General features: G+C 40.8%; 1 protein-coding gene across 2 annotated transcripts in view; it reads left to right on the forward strand.

Moving 5' to 3' along the window:
- Nucleotides 1-21,070, forward strand: part of IPO8 (importin 8) — a 92,183-nt gene that overhangs the window by 17,408 nt on the left and 53,705 nt on the right. For both annotated transcript variants that reach the window (XM_075551916.1, XM_075551915.1), the window contains exons 3-5: nucleotides 13,878-14,034; nucleotides 16,761-16,919; nucleotides 18,701-18,857. In XM_075551916.1, the coding sequence (XP_075408031.1) occupies nucleotides 13,878-14,034; nucleotides 16,761-16,919; nucleotides 18,701-18,857 (473 nt within the window). The remainder of the gene's footprint in view (nucleotides 1-13,877; nucleotides 14,035-16,760; nucleotides 16,920-18,700; nucleotides 18,858-21,070) is intronic.

A 21,070-nucleotide genomic window follows, 5' to 3' on the forward strand; every position in this document is an offset into this window, starting at 1 on the left:
ACTCTTGATAATTTATAAATTATTATTTTTTCATGTTTTAACATTGACTGATGTCTTCCTTCACTCACTTTTCTGTTGTCCATCCCCCTGGGAGGGGGTTATAGGTAGATCATTGTGATTGGTTTCCCCTTTCCCCTTACCCTCCTGGTATCTCTACTCTCAATATTGGTCCTGAGGAATTTTATTTGTCCTGGATTCCCTGTGTTTCCAGCTCTGATCTGTATCAGTGTACATGCTCTGGTCCTTCCGGATTTGTAAGGTAGAATTGGGGTCACGAGAGTTGGGGAGAGGAAGCATTAAAGAACTAGAGGAAAGTTGTATGTTTCATTGGTGCTGTACTGCACCCTGACTGGCTCGTCTCTTCCTTGTAACCCTTTTGTAAGGGGTTGTCCAGTTGCCTACAAATGGGTTTGGGTCTCCACACTCCCCCTCATTCACAGTGATATGTTTTTTTCTTCTGAGTCTTTGATGCCTGATACCTGATCCTATGGATACCCCATGATCACACAGGCTGGTGTGCTTCTTCCATGTGGGCTTTGCTGCTTCTCAGCTAGATGGCAGCTTCTTTATCTTCAAGCCTTTAAGACCCCAGGTGCTACATCTTTTGATAGCCAGGCACCATCAGCTTTCTTGACATTTTCTTATGTACCCGTTTGTCTTCAGCAATCGTATCGGGAAGATGAGCGTCACCAAGTGCCAGGTTAATAGAACAAAGTGTTCTTGTGTGAGGGAGTACTTGAGTAGAGGGCCAATGTCCATCTGCTACCTTAGTATTAAATCTATAAATATATGCACATGGATCTATTTCCCCATCGTCATATATAAATATATTTACATATGTATCTGCCTGTATTTAGACCTCTATAAATGCCCTTTACCTCCTAGTCATTTCCTGTTTCCTTTTACTTTCCTCTTGTCCCTCTGTCATGTTCAGCCTTCATTTGGGTTTCAGTAATTCCTCTTGGTTACATTGCCCTTGATCAAGCCCTACCAGGCTTCCTATACCCTCCTCACCATCAATTTTAGATCACTTGTTCCCTTGTCCCTGCATTTGTTAACACCCACTCCTTTCCCCCACCTCCCCCTCTCCCATGTCCCCCTGGAACCGTTGGTCCCGTTGTTTTCTCCTCTAGATTGTTTATCTCGCTTATCTTCTCTAGACAGACCTGCAGAAATAATGTGCACAAAAACAGGACAGAGCAAAACAAAGCAACAAAAGAAAACAAAGAATAACCAAAAAAAAGAAACTCCTGTAAGTAGTTCAAGGTCTGTTGACCTTTAGGAGTTTTTTTCTGGTTGAATCTGATGGGGTGCCAAGACCTGGCCCCAAAGTCTATTTTTGGTGTTCCCTGGGGACTTCCTTGCTGTGCTCCCCTTGCTGTTCTGTTGCACCCCTTAGTGTTTTGCCTCGGTGTGGTGGGGTCAGATTGGGTGCAATTCCCGCACTGTGTCTCCAATGTTGTCCCCGTAGCACTATGGATCAGTGAGGGATGTCGTGTCTTGTAGTGTGGCTGGCCCTGTGGCCCTCTTTGTGTATGGGTCCCCATTTACTGTGTCAAACACGTGTTTTTGAACTCTTCTATGGGGATTCCCAGCAAGGGTCTTACCCAATTTTATATCTCCTAGTAGCTTTTGAAAATTATTTAATGTTTTTAGATGTTTTTTTTCTAATTCCAACTTTTTGTGGTGTAATAGTCATCTGATCTACTATTGTCCCTAGGTATGTATAAGGGCTGGTTGTCTGAATTTGATCAGGAGCAATTACTGATCCTGTCTGAGTGCTGGCCTCTCTGGTATGAATATAAGCTTGTAGCATTTCATTAGTAGGTGCTGCTGCTATGATACTATTCATGTAGTGGATGATGTATGCCTTGGGAAAAAACCTCTGTGACTGGTTCTAGGACTTTACCTATAAAAAACTTACACATCGTGGCACTTTTCATCATGCCCCGAGCTGAGTTTCTCATTTGAAATCTTCTCATTGGGGCCCTATTGTATAACTTGGGGACCATGAAAACGAATTTATCACGGTCAGCAAGATCTCAGTGGATAGTGTAAAAACAATCTTTCAGATTTATGACTATTAAAGACTACTCTTTTGGGATCAAACTCGGGAAGGGTAGGCCTGGTTGGAGAGTCCCCAACAGCTTTACAATTGAATTCATGGCTCTAAAATCTATGAGCATATACCAGTTACCAGATTTCTTCTTAATTACAGACATGGGAATTCCAAGAGCTGAGAGTTTCTTCAGTGAGACATGCTCCTTGCAGCTCTTGAACTGACTCATGCAAAGAAGCCACTGTCCCACCCATTTCGGGCCATTGGAGTTCCAGGACAGTTTAATGGGTGTAGGCCTTATGACAGTCGTCCTGATTAAAAGATGTAAAATTTTAAATTCTTAACAGATATAACTAGGAGTGGCCTTGATTGGATGAGAATCTCCGTGTTCACTATTTTTTCCCTGAGGCCTCCCCCTTTATGTCCTGTTTTCCCTCTCCTGTTGAAATTGGGTAGTGGTGAGGGTAAAAACAAGCTGAATGAAGCCTGACTGTCTTTCAGGCTCTGTACTCTGTAGGATTTTACGACTCTGCCATATTTTTTCCTGGTTGACTTCTCCTATCTCCTCCATATTGAAATCAGGAGGCCGTGGTGATGAAATTAGTAACCATGCCTTAGGCCATTGTAGATGGTTCATGACCGTGATACCAGCCCTTGAGTCTGAACATCCTGAAAATCCCTTTCCTTCAATTACTCGTTCCATGTGGGGACGCTCCTGCTTGACCACAGCAGCATCCCAGAATACTCCACGACCTATGAAGTCAGATTCCTCGGAAGCTGTTTCCCAAGTGGTGTCTGTTTTACCGATTGGAATATCCCTTTTTTTTATAAACCAGGGAATTTCTGTTTTAATTACAATCTTAATTTCCCCTTCATAATTTTGATTAAAAAACTCCAGTAACAATTTGAATGCCTTGAGTTTTTGGGCTAAATCACCCTCTTGACATTTCTGCCGCTCCTCTGGCGGACTGCGGGCCTAGCTTTTGGACCTTTCCTTGCTAGGTAAGTCTACAGCAGTGCACACTGTGCTCTGGTTCCAGACCAGCGCATTGCTGGCACTCCTTTGGAAAATGTCTGATAAATCACTCCCTGCATCTTAAGTTATTTTTAAAGTTTTCCACCTAATTCATACTCATTCAAAGAGACATTAGTTTGCTTTTGAAAATTCGGATAGCTCACACAAAACTCTCACTAGACTGACAATCCTCTTTCTCGTCTTCCTATGTCTGCAGAGGTTCTAAAGCAATTTTTACTTGAGTCCACAGAGACCATGTCTCCACGGGGACGTTCTCCCCCTTCATGTGCTGTCTTTACATTTGTACAACCTTTTCCCACGTCTGTAGACCTAGCGTCCCTTCCTTAGGGAATCATGCAGTGTACCTTTTTACTACTTGTAGAAAACCTGGCATCTTTTCATTTTGTTACTACTACACTCTTGTTTTTTCAGTCGGTGGTTGAGACTAATACTTTCACCTTGCCCCATTGTTCTGTTAATTTTTTAAAAATCGTACTAATTCCCCAACTGGATTCTCACTTCGAAATAATTTCCCCAATTCACTCTCATCTGATGGGGGTTACACAACCATTGTGTGGGGTAATTTCTCCTCCAGGAGATCTTCCCCTGATATGAGATCCAGACAGGTTCTAAGAGATGATTGTGTAATTGAAGGGAAGAAATTAAGAGATGAGTTTTGGGGTGCTCACCTCTGCCATGGCTTCAGGATCCAGGTCTGAGCAGAGCGAGTATATTCTCACATCACCTTTTATACTCGTGGGGCATGCTTGCCCCTCTAGTTACAGGTAACCACATACGCAACAAAGTGGGCTGTACCTTAACCCTAAGGGAACCTGAGTACATTGGAGGAGTAGCCTAACACCAGTGCAGGTGTTGTGGGTTCAAATAAATGACAAGCCACTATAATGTCTTTAAGTTTAGAAGAGTCTTTTATTCAGCTAGCTGGGCTACCGAGAAACTGAAAGTGTTTCTCTCAAACGCAGCCCGGAATGGAATTAACAGTGAGTTTATAAAGGCACAGACCACAAAGATAATTTATCAGGGGCTTTAGCAGGGGTGACAGAGCAAGATTAGCAAAATTAATGTTAACATTCTTTAGATCAAAGCAGGGTACATTGGTTACAGAAAAACGATAGTAGCAGGATTAATTATAACATCCTGGTTACAACATCAAAAAGGAACAATATTAAAGAGTAATCAAAAGGAACAATATTAAAAAATAACAATATCAATTACAATGCCCTCATTCTGGGTACACCTGACTACATTCTGAAATCAATTAATTACTAGTGGAGGTTGCTGAGATGAGAGGGGCAAGAAGGCAGGTCATTCAGTAGTCAACAAAATGGTGTTACAGTGGCTAGTCTGCTTCACAGGGGGCGGGTAAGGGGAGTGACTCACCTGAGTAGGGAGAGCAATAGCTCCTATAGATAAGCTGCCAGCCAGATTGAGCCATGTGCTTGTAAGAGGCAACTCTAAGGTAGCACTATTATGGGAGAATATTGTGGGGATTAATCTTGGTTATGAGAATGTGATTGAGACTCATTTCCAACTCACAAGTGTGAAGGCCTTCCTCCACCCAGAATCCTGACCTCCCAGACTTCTTAAAACATGAGACTAAAGAATTTGTCTGCATGTACTCTCTTCCCGTGCCTCAGTTTCCCACACCCTTAGTCCCTGTTTCAGGGTGCCATATGTTGGGGATTAGTATATTTATTTATAGATGAAAGAACAAAGAAGGATGAGAACTTTATTCTAAATAGGTGTTTTTTTTGAGAAACTAGGAACCATGTATGTCTTTCTAATCACTTAAAGTCCTTGTAACTCAGGTTATAAGGAAGGATGACTCAGCCAAAGTGCAGGAGAGCACCAAGGAAGCACACAGCATTCCTCTAGTCCCTGAATGCTTCCTCCCCACCCACCCCCCACTACCATGACCCAGTTCTACCTCAGGATCCGGCTCGACCGGAGAACACACATCGGTACAGGTAAGAGCTCTCGACACATGGAATTCAGGACAGATAAACCCCTCACGAACTAGTGATATCATGAGGGTAGGGAGATGATTGGGGAGGAGGAAGGGGGAGAAAGGGGGAACCAATCACATTAACACCCCCCCCCCCACCAAGGGGGATGTATAACAAATGTGGATGAAGGGAGACAGTGTAAGATGTGAAATAATAATACCTATATAATCGACCAAGGATTCATGAGGGTGGGGGAGGGAGGGGGGAAAAAGAAGGTTTATATCAAGGGCTCAAGTAGAAATGTTTTGGAAATGATGATGGCAACATATGTACAAATATTCTTGATAAAATTGTTGTATGGAATGTTTTAAGAGCTATAAGAGCCCCCAATAAAATGATTGAAGAAAAAAAAAAGTTCACCTCTCCCCCCCCCCCCCCCCATTTAGGGTAGTCCTTGAATTCTCAGATATATCTGTTGTTCTCACCATTTCCCCATCAATATTTTGCCTCTGTAACACTGGCACTGTTTATTAATTTTTTATCGCTTTTCTCCTTAATTTCCAATGATTCTTGGTAGCCTGTTGTTGCAAGGTGCCTTCCAGTCAACACCGACCCATCCTGACCCCAAACTCTGCCGACTCCTGTGCCCTCCTCACAGTGTGTCTCTGCTTGAGCCCACTGGTCTAGCCGCTGTGTAAATCCATCTTCTTGAGGGCCTTCCTCTGTCTCTGCCTTTCTACACTACCAAGCATGGTGTTCTGCTGACATGTCCCAAATGTGAGATGGAGTCTGGCCATCTGGGCCTCGAAGGAGCTTCTGCCTGGAGTTCTTCCAAGACAGATTGGTTTGTTCTTTTGGTAGTCCATGATAGCCCTCCCCACACCCACCAAAAACACCAAAACCCAAAAAACCAAGCTCACTGCCATCAAGTTGATGTTGACTCAGAGCACGCTGACCCTCTATCTAGGATAGAGTAGAACTGTTGCTGTGAGCTTCTGAGACTCTAACTCTTCATGGGAATGGGAGCCCGCCCCGTCTTTCTCCCATAGCGTGGCTGGTGGTTTTGTACTGCTGACGGTGGTTAGCAGTTGAACACTTAACCGTTACACCACGAAGGCCCCCTGCTAGCCTAGACCCCATGAACTAGGACCACATATCTGAGCTCTACTTCTATGTCAGATCAGAGAGGTTCAAATGGTTGAGCACATATATCCAACTAAATCAGGAGTCCTCAAACTTTTTAAACAGGGGGCCAGTTCACCTGTCCCTCAGACCCATTGGAGGGCCGGACTGTCGTTTAAAAAAAACTATGAACAAATTCCTATGCATACTGTGTATATCTTATTTTGAAGTGAAAAAACAAACGGGGCAAAAACACCCTGCGGGCCGCATGTGGCCTGCAGGCTGTAGTTTGAGGAGCCCTGAACTAAATGATAAGCTGGACCTTGTGAGTTAGACATAAAAGTTACTTTTCTGTTTGTGGGACTCCATAAGGTTAAAAATGGGGAGAGCCTTGCAGCATTGTAAGTTCAGAGAAGATGATTATTACAATATGAAGGGGATAAAATGACACAGAGTTGCTAATTAAAAATTTACATACTTAGACTTTTATTATGTAGTGACATATTCTCCTTTTAAATATTTCTGGAAATATCCAAGAATACCATGGAGAAAGTAAAAAAAAAAAGCAAATAAAAAATTGAGCCAGCAGTCATCATACAGAAAAGACTATCTTTAACATTATGAATATCTGCCCAGGCAGAGGGCAGACGAACAGTTCTATAGAAATGGGATTATAGTGTGCATAAGCAAATGTGGTGAAGAAAGCAGATGGTGCCTGGCTTCAAAAGATATATAGCGCCTGGGGTCTTAAAGGCTTGAAGGTAAACAAGTGGCCATCTAGTTCAGAAGCAACAAATCCCACATGGAAGAAGGACACCAGCCTGTGCGAACACGAGGTGTTGAAGGGATCAGGTATCCGGCAGCATCAGGAAAAAAAAAGATCATTGTAACTGAGGGGGAGCGTGGAGTGGAGATCCAAAGCCCATCTGTAGGCAATTGGACGTCCCCTTACAGAAGGGTCTCGGGGAGGAGACGAGTCAGTCAGGGTGCAATATAGCAACAATGAAACATGCAACTTTCCTCTAGTTCCTAAATGCTTCCTCCCCCTGCCCCCCACTAGCATGATCCCAATCCTGCCTTGCAAGTCTGGCTAGACCAGAGGATGTACACTGGTACAGATAGGAACTGGAAACACAGGGAATCCAGGGTGGATGAGCCCTTCAGGACCAGTGGTGAGAGTGGTGATACTGGGAGGGTGGAGTGGAAAGGGGGAACTGATTACAAAGGTCTACATATAACTCCCACCCTGGGGAAGGACAAGAGAAAAGTGGGTGAAGGGGGACATCAGACAGTATAAGATATGATAAAATAATAATTTATAAATTATCAAGGGTTCATGAGGGAGGGGGGAGCGGGGAGGGAGGGGGGAAAATGAGGAGCTGATGGCAGGGGCTTAAGTGGAGAACAAATGTTTTGAGAATGATGAGGGCAATGAATGTACAAATGTGCTTTTCACAATTGATGTAAGTATGGATTGTGATAAGAGTTGTTTGAGCCCCTAATAAAATTATTATGAAAATTTGAGGAGTTAATAAGGGTTGAGAAAATGTTCATAACCATATGTTCTTTCCTAAAAGGGTCCCTTTGTAGTTAAGATAAAATGGAAAAACTATGAAACCATTTAACCTTGGAGTTGTTTTGGTTTGCAAGGTTGATGTAAATTCTTTGGATCCTTAAATCTCAGTTCCTTAGTCTATGTTTTATCAAATAGACGGAACCCTGAAGGTACAGTGGTCAAGCCGCTTAGCTACTAACCAGAAGGTCACCAATTGCTACCCACCAGTCTACTAGAAAGATGTGGCAGTCTATTTCTGTGAAGGAAAGATTGTGGCCTTAGAAACCCTATGGGTTAGTTGTGCTCTGCTGTGATTCTGCTGAGTTAGAACCAGCTTGATGGAATGGGCTTTCATGTAGAGCTATTGGGAAACAGGAGCCCTGGTGGCGTAATGGTTAAGCATTGGGCTGCGAACTTCAAAGTCAGCAGGGCTTTCTTGGGTGAAGGGAGATGTCACAGTGTGACAAAGTAATATTAATTTATAAATTATCAAGGGTTCATGAGGGAGGGAGGGGAAAATGAGGAGCTGATACCAAAGGCTCAAACAGAAAGCAAATGTTTTGAGAATGATGATGGCAACAAATAAATGTGCTTGAAACAATGGATGGATGTATGGATTGTGATAAGACTTGTATGAGCCCCCAATAAAATGATTTAAAAAAAGGAGGGCTTTCTATTCCTGAAAAGAGTTACAGTCTCAAAAACTCATAGGGGCAGTTCTACTGTGTCTAGTTGCTGTATGAATTAATATCGACTCTGTGGCAGTGAGTTTTGTTTTTTTAAATCTGAAATGATTTTTTGCAAGCAAAAAAAATATTATGTAAGTGTTTACAGCATCATTATAAGGTTTCTTTGAATTTTAGAAAAATAATTTAAGTATAACTGAAAATATTAAATTAATATCTTAATTCCATGAAATAGAATTATTATATAATATTGATTTTTTACATTAAATTGCTCTTAATCTTACTTCCAAATAACTGCCATCGACTTTAGTGTGTGGCTCTTTAATTCTTTGTTTTCTGTACATATGCTGTCTTTAAAAGTATATTTATAGCACATAAGAGGGGGCTTCAAAAAGTTCATGGGAAAAGTTCCATTCCTGTAAGACATAGGTTTTCATGCCCAAAGAAACAAACTTTGATGGTTACCAGGTGGCAGAGGGTGGTGGAGGGAGGAGGCCAGAGGGGCGGGGAAGGTGAGACAAAAGACTAGACCACGAGCTGCAAACTTTTCAGACAGGAGAGCCAAGCCTGACCCTCACAAAAATTTAAAAATTATTCGTGAGCCATAAATATATTTCTACAAATAAGGAAATAATTACAAATTTTAAGTTCTATTCTAAATGAAACTATGATACTTTTATTTTCATTTTACTTCAGAGTCACATGTATGTACCCCAAAGCCCCATAGGGCTTGAGAGCCACAGCTTGCCGACCCCCAGGCTAGACTAATAGCTAGGCATTAATTGGGTGTACAAGACGGGGGAGAGAAATTGGGCATAGGGGTGACAAGGCAATCTATGGGGAGGTTTGATAAGTCATTTAAATATTTGAATTCAACATTTTCTGGAATATAAACCTTCACCTAATTCACAATAAATGTTAGCAAAACAAACAAAAATGTGTTATTTTTTAATTCCATTTTTTCCACGAGCTTTTCGAGGTTTCTTCATATTATTTTACAGTTTCCTTTAACTTTATTTTGGGGGTTTATTCTAGATCATTGTATCTCTAGATAACTCTTTCTTTACAGTAACTGTCAATGTCTTTTTGGTGTACAAATGTCATTGCTTAAGTCTCCATTGTTGGTCTTGATAGAGGCTAAATGTGTATTACTGGACATGAGTCTCCAGGTACTTGTGGGCTTGTGTTCACTGGGTCACTGATGAGTGATGGAAATGCTGTCAGTGGACATTAATGGTATTAACATGTAGAATTTTAAATTCTCATTTTTTTGTTTTGTTTTACTTAATTAACAGTGCATTAGAATGCTAGATTTTCCATATTCTCATCAACTCTGTTCATGTTTAAAACTTAATTAACTTTTTGAAAGATTTTATTGTAATATATATATATATATATAAAACTTAAGCTTTACCATTATACATTTTTTAAAATGTTTAACTCATGACATTAATGAGATTCAAATTGTTGTACATCCATCTAATACCAAAACTTTTTCATCACGGCAAGTAGAAACTTTGTGCCATTTAGCAATAACTTCCCATTTTGCTCTTCCCCAGCCCCTGGGATCTACTGATCTGTTTCTGCCTGTACATTTGCCTATTGTAATGACCACAATGATTCTTAAGATCACGTGTTTGTTATGCATTCGGATGTCATTTTTGGTGAACTGTCTGTTCATGTCTTTTGCTCACTTTTACATCGGGCTCTTCATTTTATTGAAGTGGTGCAGTCTTCTGTAGATTTTAGAGATTAGTCCCTGTCTGTTGTGCCATTGCCAAGATTAATACCCCACTCTGTGCGTTCTCTTTAATTGTCTTTTGTTGCACATAAGGGTGCTTATTTTTAGTAGGTCCACTCATCTATTTTGTCTTCTAATATGTGTGCTTCTTTATATATGATGATGTGTCTATGGCTTGCAATAGGGCCATTAAGCTGGTCCTTATTTTATTTTTCTCATTGATAATCTTTATAGCTCTGGGATTTACAGTTAAATTTGTTTTGTTAATTGGGCTTAATACCTATACCAAATATTTCCATATTTCATTCATGTCAAGCAGAATTGTACATTTGCTATCACAGTCAGTTTCCAAACATTCTTTTTCTATATGGACTGAATGGCAGTTATATAATCTGTCAGTTTGTGAAGGGGTGGAGTCTAGCCTGTAAATCAGGTCGCAGCTTGATAACCTCATTTCGGGAGGCAAAAATGGAGATAAATAGCTCATTGGAGGTCAGATAAACCCTCTCCCTGCGAGACATTACTGTTGAAAAGACACATGGAGCTCTACTAGACTCCTGGAGCTGGAGGAGCCATGTGGAGACCCCTGCCAACATTGAGATGCTTCCACCGCCATTGGATCCACAAGACTTTCACCTAGTGGCCTGTGATCTTTCCTCCTGCATTCGATGTCCTTGCATGTGTTGAGTGAGTCTGAAGAAGAATTTATAGACTGGTAACAGACATATGGACTAATATCAGATTTCTGGAGGTAACCTGGGCCGGCATGTTTTCTTAATGTACAATTGCTCTCTGATGTAAAGTTCTCTATTACACACATATGAGTGTCCATGAATTTGTTTCTCTTTTCTATCCAGACTAACACAGACCCCTGGACGTCATCACCCCTTCATCCTGCCACCTCCTCTGTGTCCCTCCAAAACCTTATTCCACTTGCTGACTCTAGGTTTATCAGTCCTGGTTTTCATACCCCAAAAGTGAAAAAAAAAACATTTACTGCACTTTCAAGAGGGTGACCCCCAATGACATAACACTCCTGAGATACCCCCTAATGTGTACAATCAAAAACCAAGCAAAACAATACAATCCCACAAAACATACGAGTTTGGTAACCAGATCAGGTCCAGCATGCATCATAGGGGAAATCTGACAAGTTTTAACTGTTCAAGTCAGGCTTCTGCCTTTGACCTTCTGTACTCAACATACCAGTGCACTTCATTTAATGACCACTTTCTTCCTACCCCTCGCTCGTGGATAGAGGGAGTTAGTTCACTGGAGATTTATTTCCTGTATACCTTTAGAGTTTTGATCCATCCTGAGTTTGTTTTTGTATGTGGGGTGAGGTATGGGTGCTGTTTCATTCTTCTGTTGATGGAGACCCAATTTTGCCAGCACCAGCAAAATAGTCTCGCTCATCTTCTCTCTAATAAACTTCCGTATTTATTAATTTGCTTATTCTAGATAGTTTATATAAGAGAAATCCTACAGTATTTGTCTTTTTGGTTTGGATTATTTCACTAAGTGTAATGTTTTCAGGAGTCATCCATATCATAGCATGTATCAGAGCTTCCACTTCTTTATGGCTGTGTAATATTCCACGATACCTATGTAACTGCATCCAACTGTTCCTGGACTCAGTGATTGTGAACCATGTTATGGTGAACGTTCATGTCCAAGTACCTATTTGCACCTCTGTTTTTGGCTCTCAAATAATCTGTTGCGCTTAAAAAAGGAGAAAAGTGCATGTATCTTTAAAAAAATTAAAACTTATGTTTAAAGTGGTGAGTGTATTTGATGATGTAAGGAAGCAAAGTTTAATGCTTTATATCTGTGAATTGGATAAAGATGATATTAGAGTTCTCTTTCTCAGCTTTGGCAAACTGTTGCTGCGTGCTGTCAGATTGGTTTTGACTCAGAACAAAACAGTGCCTGGTCCTGCACCATCCTCACAAACACTGTTATGCGTGAGCCTGTTGTTGCGGCCGTGGTCATTGCCGCAGACTGTAATCTTTATGGAAGCAGACTGCCACGTAGGTCTCCTACAGAGCAGCTGGTGGGTTTGACCCGCCAGTCCTACTGTTGGCAGGGCAGCACCTAACCACTGTGCTAGTAAGGCTCCATTTCATCAGTAATGTTAGTCAATTTATTACATTAAGTTTAATTTATTTTTTAACTAAATACAGATCTACTTAAATGTATAATGCAAATATGGTATTTATAGAGGCTGTCTTGCATAGTGCCCCATAACAAATATTTTTTGTTACTAATTTCGTAGATTTAATTACTGGATCATAAGTGAGTTTATGTCTACTTTGATTTTTACTTTCTGTAGGCTGCTTGTCTTTATTTATAAAACTGATTCTATAGGGTCTAAACGAGCATTTCTTATATATAAGATATAGCTTGATTTTTGTTTTTCTTTTTGCAAAGATTAATTCCGGGCACTAGTTCTGACCTGCTGCTAGGTTTGCCCATATTCTTAGATCATATATCAAGTTTTTAACAGTTTGCATGTTTTTACTGAGTATTTTATGTCACTGTTACCTCAGATGTAACAGGACTGGGATATAAAAGGCAGCACTTGGTCTTAAGTCTAGGTGGTTTAAAATGAAAAGTAAAATGAAACAGCAAACCAAACTAATATAAACACAAAAATTCTCCAAATAACTTTTTTTCCTCTGAACACATTGAAACCTTACGTAGAATGTCTTTCCAGATCTTAGGTGAATAAAAAAAATAAGAGGATTTTATAGGATGCCAATTTCATAAGTTAATTAACTTTCTATTGTAGTGTAATTATAGCCAACATCGAACTTCCTGGTTTGTCTGTAGTGTAATCTTTTAACCAGCCAATTTAGTTGTGAAGAGGTAAAGAGGGTTGAAGGCAGAGAGATTTCGGCGAGAAGGGAGGGGCCGGGAGAAGCTTGAGGGAAGAAAGTTATGCTGCTTTGGGGATCACACCTCTTTATTCTTAAATGCCAAATCGTTTCATTGTATATAAGTTCTTTGCTTACATTTCTGTGTCCAAGTCGATGGCTAGGAAGCTTCACATTCCCTCTGAAAGACCTGGTGGTCGTAGTGTGTCCGCTTGTTTCTTTCTGAGGCCTTTCGTTAAAAGTTGAAGTTGAAAATGATTAAGAAGAATCGGAACTAAACCATTGCGCATCTATTCTGATAGGAAAAAACAGATAAAAACATTTCCTGTCAATATTTGAAGGCTAATGCGCTCCCTATAATTACATTTACAAGTATTAAATATTTCAAAAAAGGTTAAACAGATTTCTGATGTTTAAAGTAGATCTATGTTCTTTTTCAAAACGGTAGAGCCAAGTAGAGCGGGTAAAAGTGAAAAAGCAATCTACATTCATTTCTCGTGAGCTTCATATTAAGCATAGTGAAAGGAGACTTCGGAAAGTTCATGGGAGATGGAATTGAATGACAGAATTTTTCATGAAGCTTTGAAGCCAGGGCCTTGTAACCTAGAAGTGCATGGAGTAGCGCTGTCATTTAGACCGTGCGTTAAGGCAAAGGCTGTGTGCTGGATTCCCAGATCGTTGCTCCGGTCCTTAAACACTGGAGCTTGCTTAACCAGCTGGAGAGGAACCTTTCCTTTCTGTTTTCCCTTCCCTACTTGACTATTTTCATTTATAATGAAGATCTTTCCCCGCTCGGTCAGCTCACTTAACCACTCTGTCAGTGCTATTGCGTTAGCCTGTTTTCTCTCTTTCTCAGCTGCCATTTACCTGAAGAACATGGTGACACAGTATTGGCCAGACCGAGAGCCTCCACCAGGGGAAGCAGTATTTCCATTCAACATTCATGAAAATGATCGCCAGCAGATCCGTGATAACATCGTAGAAGGAATAATCCGATCTCCAGATTTAGTGAGGTGCATTTTTTTAAAGATGTAAAGTTGTAAAAATGGGCATGCAAATAATACTCTTATTTATTTTTTATTTGTAATTCTTTGCCTCAAGCATTTTAGACAAGATTTTCTTAGCCTTTTCCTCAGACACAGGGAAGTTGAATTCTGTGAATTGTATTTTACTTTAAAATTTATTTATTTATTTTTAATTTTGTGAATTTTAACTTGCCACTCTTCTTAACCCTGTACCTATATTAGGTGAAGAAAAGTTTGTGGAGAAAGTGCAGTGTTTTTAATTCCACTTTTCCCCTGACCTGTTTGTAACCCCCTCGTGTTTTTATTCATTTCCTTGAACTGAGAATCTTTTCCTCTGAAGAAAACAGGATAGACTAGGTATGAATCACCTCTAGTTTCTCAATTCATAGAAGCAGCAGAGCAGCAAAAGGTCTTCAGTGATGGAAACATTTTTAATTCACATTGCCCACTATTTAGTCACTAGCTTTGGGTAGATCTTAAATATTTTAAATGTGGCTAGTGTAACTAGATGCAGAAAATATAATTTGCCTAATTTTGCCTTATATGAGTGTGTGCATGTAGTTAGTGGCTGTCTTGTGGGACAGCATAGTTGTAGAGTCATGAAAATTTGTGATTGTCAAATAGAAATACACTCTTTAGTGTAGTGGATGTGAATTACCTAATGTCAGAGACTGGATAGAGTTTCAATCTGAGTGTCTGATAGACTTGTGACATAAGCAGTAGGAAGGGAAGAAAATGTGGGCAAGATGGTATCAGGAAGGCAAACTAACACGGACTCTTCTTGTGCAGTTACTCTGCTAGGGAAGGGAGAGACAGGTTTACTGCTTTAGGAAAATCATCTTTATTCTCATTGGTTACCCAAGTCAGTCATGGCACTGGCAACCCTCCAGCCAATCACGTATTCCAGTTTTTGTTAAAAGGACTTTTGTTTTCAGCTTTCTTTTGCTCTCTGAATGATTCTGCACATGAACTCATTAAATGACTTAGAGTTGGCAAGTTTCTTCTCCCTTCTTGGAATGAGAAAAGATTTGGAGAGAGAAACTGAGGGCGAAATTGAAAAAAAGAAGAATTTTTATTGTACCCAAGAATAACCTATTTTTAAATAAATAGTTGCTGATGGCAAAGAGGAGACCTGTCTTTGTCATGCAAATTCCCTGTTGCTTTCTTTCATGTCTTCAAGGGTTTATTTTCTGCATTCTTTGAGAAATATTTTCTTTGCTATACTCAATGTTTGAGTTATGCAAAGAACAGTTTTGAAGGAACTTGGCAACATACGGGAAAGGTAGCGTAATGCTTCTTTTACCAGTTTCACTGAATTCAAGTTATTTGCTTTTCAATTGAACACATTTTTTTTGCACTGTGGAATTCTAATTTAACTAGATTGACTTTCTAACCACTTGTCAATATCATGGAAGGACAGATGTGGTGATAATATTGATAATTTATTGAAGAGAAATGATTTTTCTCATCTTCTTTTCAATCCCAATCATTAACTAAGTGTTAGGCGATCACATCTTTTTATTATGTAACTTTTAGTTTTATTAATGGGTTGTTCTTATTTTCTGTTTTGTCTTCCTGTTATTTGAATTTTTTCAGGAATTGTCTAATACTTATTTCTTATACTCAGAGTACAATAATTAGTGCCTCAGGTAGCGTTGCTAGGTACGATGTGCTTTTTGTTGGCCAACGACTGATAATGGATAGGTTTGGCCACAGAGGTTTCCCTATTTTGTGGGCCTCTGTTTCACTTACTTTTACAGTTGTAGGCTGAGATTATCTAATTGAAACAACAGAAATTTTATAATCCCGCTCTGCATATAATAGGATAACTAAACTATAAAATAAGCTGGAAATTTGACAGACCTGAGGTAGATACATTATCTTATGATTTTTTTCAAAATTTTTATGAATTTATTTCTAACTTGTTTCTTTTGGAAGCTATATTTTAAGGTAAGGCTGGGTAAAGGTTTCATTCATTTTAGGAAATCATCTCTTCTGTTAATTTTCAGTTAATTGAGGCATTGAGGCTTTTTTTCTAGAGGAGCTGCTTTAAAAATTATTGTAAGCAGTTTGATTGTCCTAGTTCACACGTCACAGCATCCCATAGCCGATCGCAGTAAGGACAGTGGTGCAGTCATTGCCTCCGTCCATCCTGGGACATTCCCTTCTCTCCTGTACTCACTGCTGCTCACTCTTCATTTCCCCAGACCTCTCCTGTTGTGCTCCAAGAGAGCTTCAGTCCAGTTACTGTCTCTGTCGACTCACCTCTCCTGGATTTCATATCGAGAAGCCACACAGAAAAAGAAAACAACAGCAGACCCCCCCCCCCAGTTCCAAAGTAAAGCAGAAAAAATTGAATGGAAAAGAAGCAGGAAATATTAAATTTTAGAACAGATTTAAAATGGGTAAAAAGGGAGGTCCGATGGTAAGGAATTAAATTTCATCCTAAACTCCTTGGCAGTAATCGATCCACTTTCCAGTGCACTCCGCACAGCACGGCTGTTCGCTTCCTTGCTCTGTAGTCAGGGGCTCACCAGAGGCGCAATCTACTTGTTTTTCCCCTTCACTTAAAACAAAAGCTGAAGGGTTGCTCTTATTCTTCGCTCGTCCTGATGTGTACCTGCAATGTGTGTGAAAGGCTCGGTGCTTATGTGTCAGTTAGTCGAAGCCTTTGAAGCCAGCTATCTGTAACGCTGCATTTTTCCTGTCCCCAGAGCCCAGTTAACCATGTGTCTCCGTGCCATCATTAAGCATGATTTTCCTGGTCGTTGGCCATCCGTCGTTGACAAGATAAATTATTATTTGCAATCACAGAACAGTGGAAGCTGGCTTGGCAGTTTATTATGTCTGTATCAACTGGTGAAGACATATGAGTAAGTTGATTTCTATATTAGCTGAATATATCAATCATGTAAATTGTTTATGGTGTCTGTTTTGGGATATACTGTAGAATTAGATTATTTTAGAGGATATTTTACATGTAGTTAAACATGTTTACTTACTGCAGTTATTAAAACAATCGTTAGTATGCTAATGCGCATTGTTATTAACAGTAAAATAATACGCAGAGCTTCTCAGTTATTTGATAATTTCAGAGGACCACTTATTAACAGCTTTCATTGGAAACATAGCTATAGAGGCATTTTAATGTTTACTCCTATTCTCCTTTTTGAATGCAAAATAGGAAATATTAACTGTTAACGTTTTCCTGCTAACCAACCCCCCTGCCCCCACTGTGGGGAGCAGAGGACGGGAAGAGAGTGTATATGGATGAATCCTGACAGGCTGGGTTTCTGGGGTGGAGGGAGGCCTTTACCCTTGTGATTTGGAGGTGAATTCCAATCACATTCTCATAATTAATATTGTTCCCCACTATATCCTCCCTTAATGCTACCTTAAAGTTACCTCTTACAAGCTATTTAGCTGGCAGCTTTAACTGTAGAAGCAGACATGTGCTCTTTCTCTCTAGGCTCTGAAGACAGCCACTCCTCCTTACCTGCCCCCAGCACAGGTGTTCAGTTACTCCTCCAATGTACTCAGGGACCTTTAGGGGTAGGGTACAGCCCTCTTGTTACATATGTGGTTACATGTAATTAGGGGGGGCTTGCCATGTCCCTGAGTGTATATAAGCTTTGGTTCTCTGCGGGAGCCTGGTTCTTAAGTCATGGTGGTTCCAGAGGTGAGCATTTGCATGCTTTATCTTGTCTGATATCTCTTTAATTTTACTCCTCAATTACACAACCACCCCTTGGACCTATTTGATTGTGGAGGCTCGTGACCCCCCCCTCCCCAAACAAACAAACCCATCAAGTTGACGTTAACTCTTAGAATCCTACTCTGACCCTATAGGACAGAGTAGAGCTGATCAATAAGGTTTCTGTACTGAAAACGTTTCTGGAAGCAGCCTGCCACATCTTTCTGCTGTGGAGCAGCTGGTGGGTTTGAAATGCTGACCTCTGGGTTAGCAGCTGAGTGCTTCACCACCACACCACAGGGCTCATTGTGTTTTTGCTAGTAATATCCTTTTCCCATGAAAGCTGGTTGGCAGGTCCAGGATTTGGCATCAGAGTAGCGTGTGTCATAGTAGTCTTGCTTTCTGGTTTCTGAGAGGACTTGTACATATAAAACCCTGTTGCTGTCCTGGTTTTAAGCTAAACCAGTCATACTATGCTTTGAGAATTTGAAGAGAACATTTTAGATATGTAGTAATTAAAGTGATCTCAGAATGCCTAAGTTTGTAAAGTTTCCCCTCAGTTCACTTAGGTGAAGGTAAGAAATGCTTCCCAGCCCTGCCCCCTTCATGTGCTCGATCATAAGAATGTCTGTTTCAACTACTGTGGGGTGGGGGTGGGGTGGGGATTGGGTGTAGTTGAAGACTAACTTGAGGAGAGCTACTAAATTTGTCTGGGATGCTTTTAAAATGAGTCTAAATTATTATAGAAAGATTTTAGGTATTCTGCCTAAAATAGGGATTGTCCTTTCAGAGTTTCTTCTAATTTTAGTGTGGTAATACTTACAAAATGTAAGATAGAATTCTGAACATTTTTGTAGCTTTATATAGTTTATATATATTTCCACATTTATTGTTTTTATTGCTGTTGCTGGTTTGTGGGGAGAAATGATTTTGGTCTTTTCTCTGTCTTTGCTGATACAGGTATAAGAAAGCTGAAGAAAGGGAACCCCTGATAGCGGCAATGCAGGTATTTCTGCCTCGTGTTCAACAGCAAATCATCCAGCTTCTGCCGGACTCCTCTCATTATTCTGTGTTGCTGCAGAAGCAGATTCTGAAAATCTTTTATGCACTTGTTCAGGTAGGTTTCTGTGGAAGAGACAAATTCAAATGTTGTATTTCTGCCTGACATGTGCAAGGTGCTAAGTCAGTACCCGGTATTAGCCACTATGATTTATTCTCATGCCCTGAAAAGATCCCCGTCAAACTGAACGCCTTTTTACTCCATGAACAAGCCCTCTCTCACTTCTGAGCGTTTATAAATACCATATTCCTGCCTACAATACCAATTGGTGCTCTTTCTTCAGGCCTCAGCTTGCTTATTGCCATTTCTGGGAAACCACCCCTTTATATCTTGAGTTGGACTGGGTGGCCCTGCTGTGTGTTTTGTCAGTACTGTACTACGTTTAGCTATATTGTGTCATGTCGTATTGTAATTCCTCCTTGATCTGTTTTTGGAACTGGAGTATAAGCTTCCTAAGGGCCGAGATTAGGTGTGTCCTCAGCGTGGAGCACGTTTGTGGCATGAGTGGAGGCAGGTCCCTCCTGCAGCTCACAGTGAGGCAGGCTCACATTTCAAAGTTGGGCTTGGGTACTATGCCACAGTGTAGGGGAGAATGACAGTAAAAATATCTCAAGGATAGCATTTTTTAGAAATTTAAATCAGTGGGGGCTGGTACAACTCTAATCACAATCCGTACATCCATCCACTGTGACAAGCACATTTGTACATTTTTGCCCTCATCGTTCTCAAAACATTTGCTTTCTACTTGAGCCCTTGGTATCAGCTCCTCATTTCCCCCCTCCCTTCCCCTGCCCCCTTCCTCACGAACCCTTGATAATTTATAAATTATTATTATTTTGTTATGTCTTACACTGTCCAACATCTCCCTTCATCCACTTTTCTTTTGTCCGTCTCCCTGGGAGGGGGTTATATGTAGATCATTATGATCCGTTCCCCCTTTCTGCCCTACTTTCCGCTTCCCCTCCTGGTATTGCTACTCTCATTATTGATCCTGAAGGGATCTGTCCTGGATTCCCTGTGTTTCCAGTTCTTAGCTGTACCAGTGTACATGCTCTGTTCTAGCCGGATTTGTAAGGTAGAATTGGGGTCATGATAGTGGGGGTGGGGGGGAGGAAGTATTAAAGAACTAGAGGAAAGTTGTATGTTTCATCAGTGCTATATTGCACCCACCTGGTTCGTCTCCTCTGCGTAACCCTTCCATAAAGGTCCAGTTGCCTACAGATGGGTTTTGGATCTCCACTCTGCACTCTCCCTCATTCACAATGATATGATTTTTTGTTTTTTGATGCCTGATACCTGATCCCATTGACATGTGATCACACAGGCTAGTGTGCTTCTTCCATGTAGCCTTTGTTGCTTCTGAGCTAGATGGCCACTTGTTTATCTTCAAGCCTTCAAGACCCCAGACGCTATATCTTTTGATAGCTGGCACCATGAGCTTTCTTCACCACATTTGCTTATGTATCTGCTTTGTCCTCAGTGATTGTGTCAGGAAGGTGAGCATCACGGAATGCCAGTTTAATAGAACAAAGTGTCTTGCATTGAGGGAGTACTTGAGTGGAGGCCCAATGTCCATCTGCTGACTTAATACTAAACCTATAAATATATGCACATAGATCTATTTCCCCGTCATATATAAATATATTTACATATGTACATGCCTGTATTGAGACCTCTGTAAATGCCCTTTGCCTCCTAGCTCTTCCTCTATTTCCCTTTGACTTTCCTTTTGTCCCACTATCCTGCTCAGCCGCCTTTTGAGGCCTCCTACACCCTCCTCGCCATTGGATTTGGATCACTTGTTCCCTTGTCCCTGGGTTTGTTAACATCACGTCTTTTTCCCCACTTCCCCTTGCCCCATGTCCCCCCCGGAACCGTTGGTCCTGTTTTCTCCTTCAGATTGTTTATCCCACCTATCTTATCTAGATAGACCTGCAGAGATGATAATGCACAAAAAACAAGACAGCGCTAAACAAAGCCACAAAAGAAAAGAAAACAACAAAAAACTAATGTCAAAAAAGAGAAAAGCCTGTAAATAGTTCAAGATCTGTTTGTTGACCTTTAGGAGTGTTTTCTGGTTGAGTCTGATGGGGTGCCACGCCCTGGCCTCAAAGTCTGTTTTTGGTACTCCCTCGGTACTTACTTGCTCTGCGCCCCAGGATGTTCTGTTGTACACCCTTCGTGTTTTGCCTTGGTGTGGTAGGGTCAGATCAGGTGCAGTTCCCACACTGCCTCCCGTGTTGTCCCCCGTAGTGCTGTTGGTCAGTGGG

Source organism: Tenrec ecaudatus, chromosome 6 (assembly GCF_050624435.1).
Source record: "Tenrec ecaudatus isolate mTenEca1 chromosome 6, mTenEca1.hap1, whole genome shotgun sequence".
Classification (NCBI taxonomy): Eukaryota; Metazoa; Chordata; class Mammalia; order Afrosoricida; family Tenrecidae; genus Tenrec; species Tenrec ecaudatus.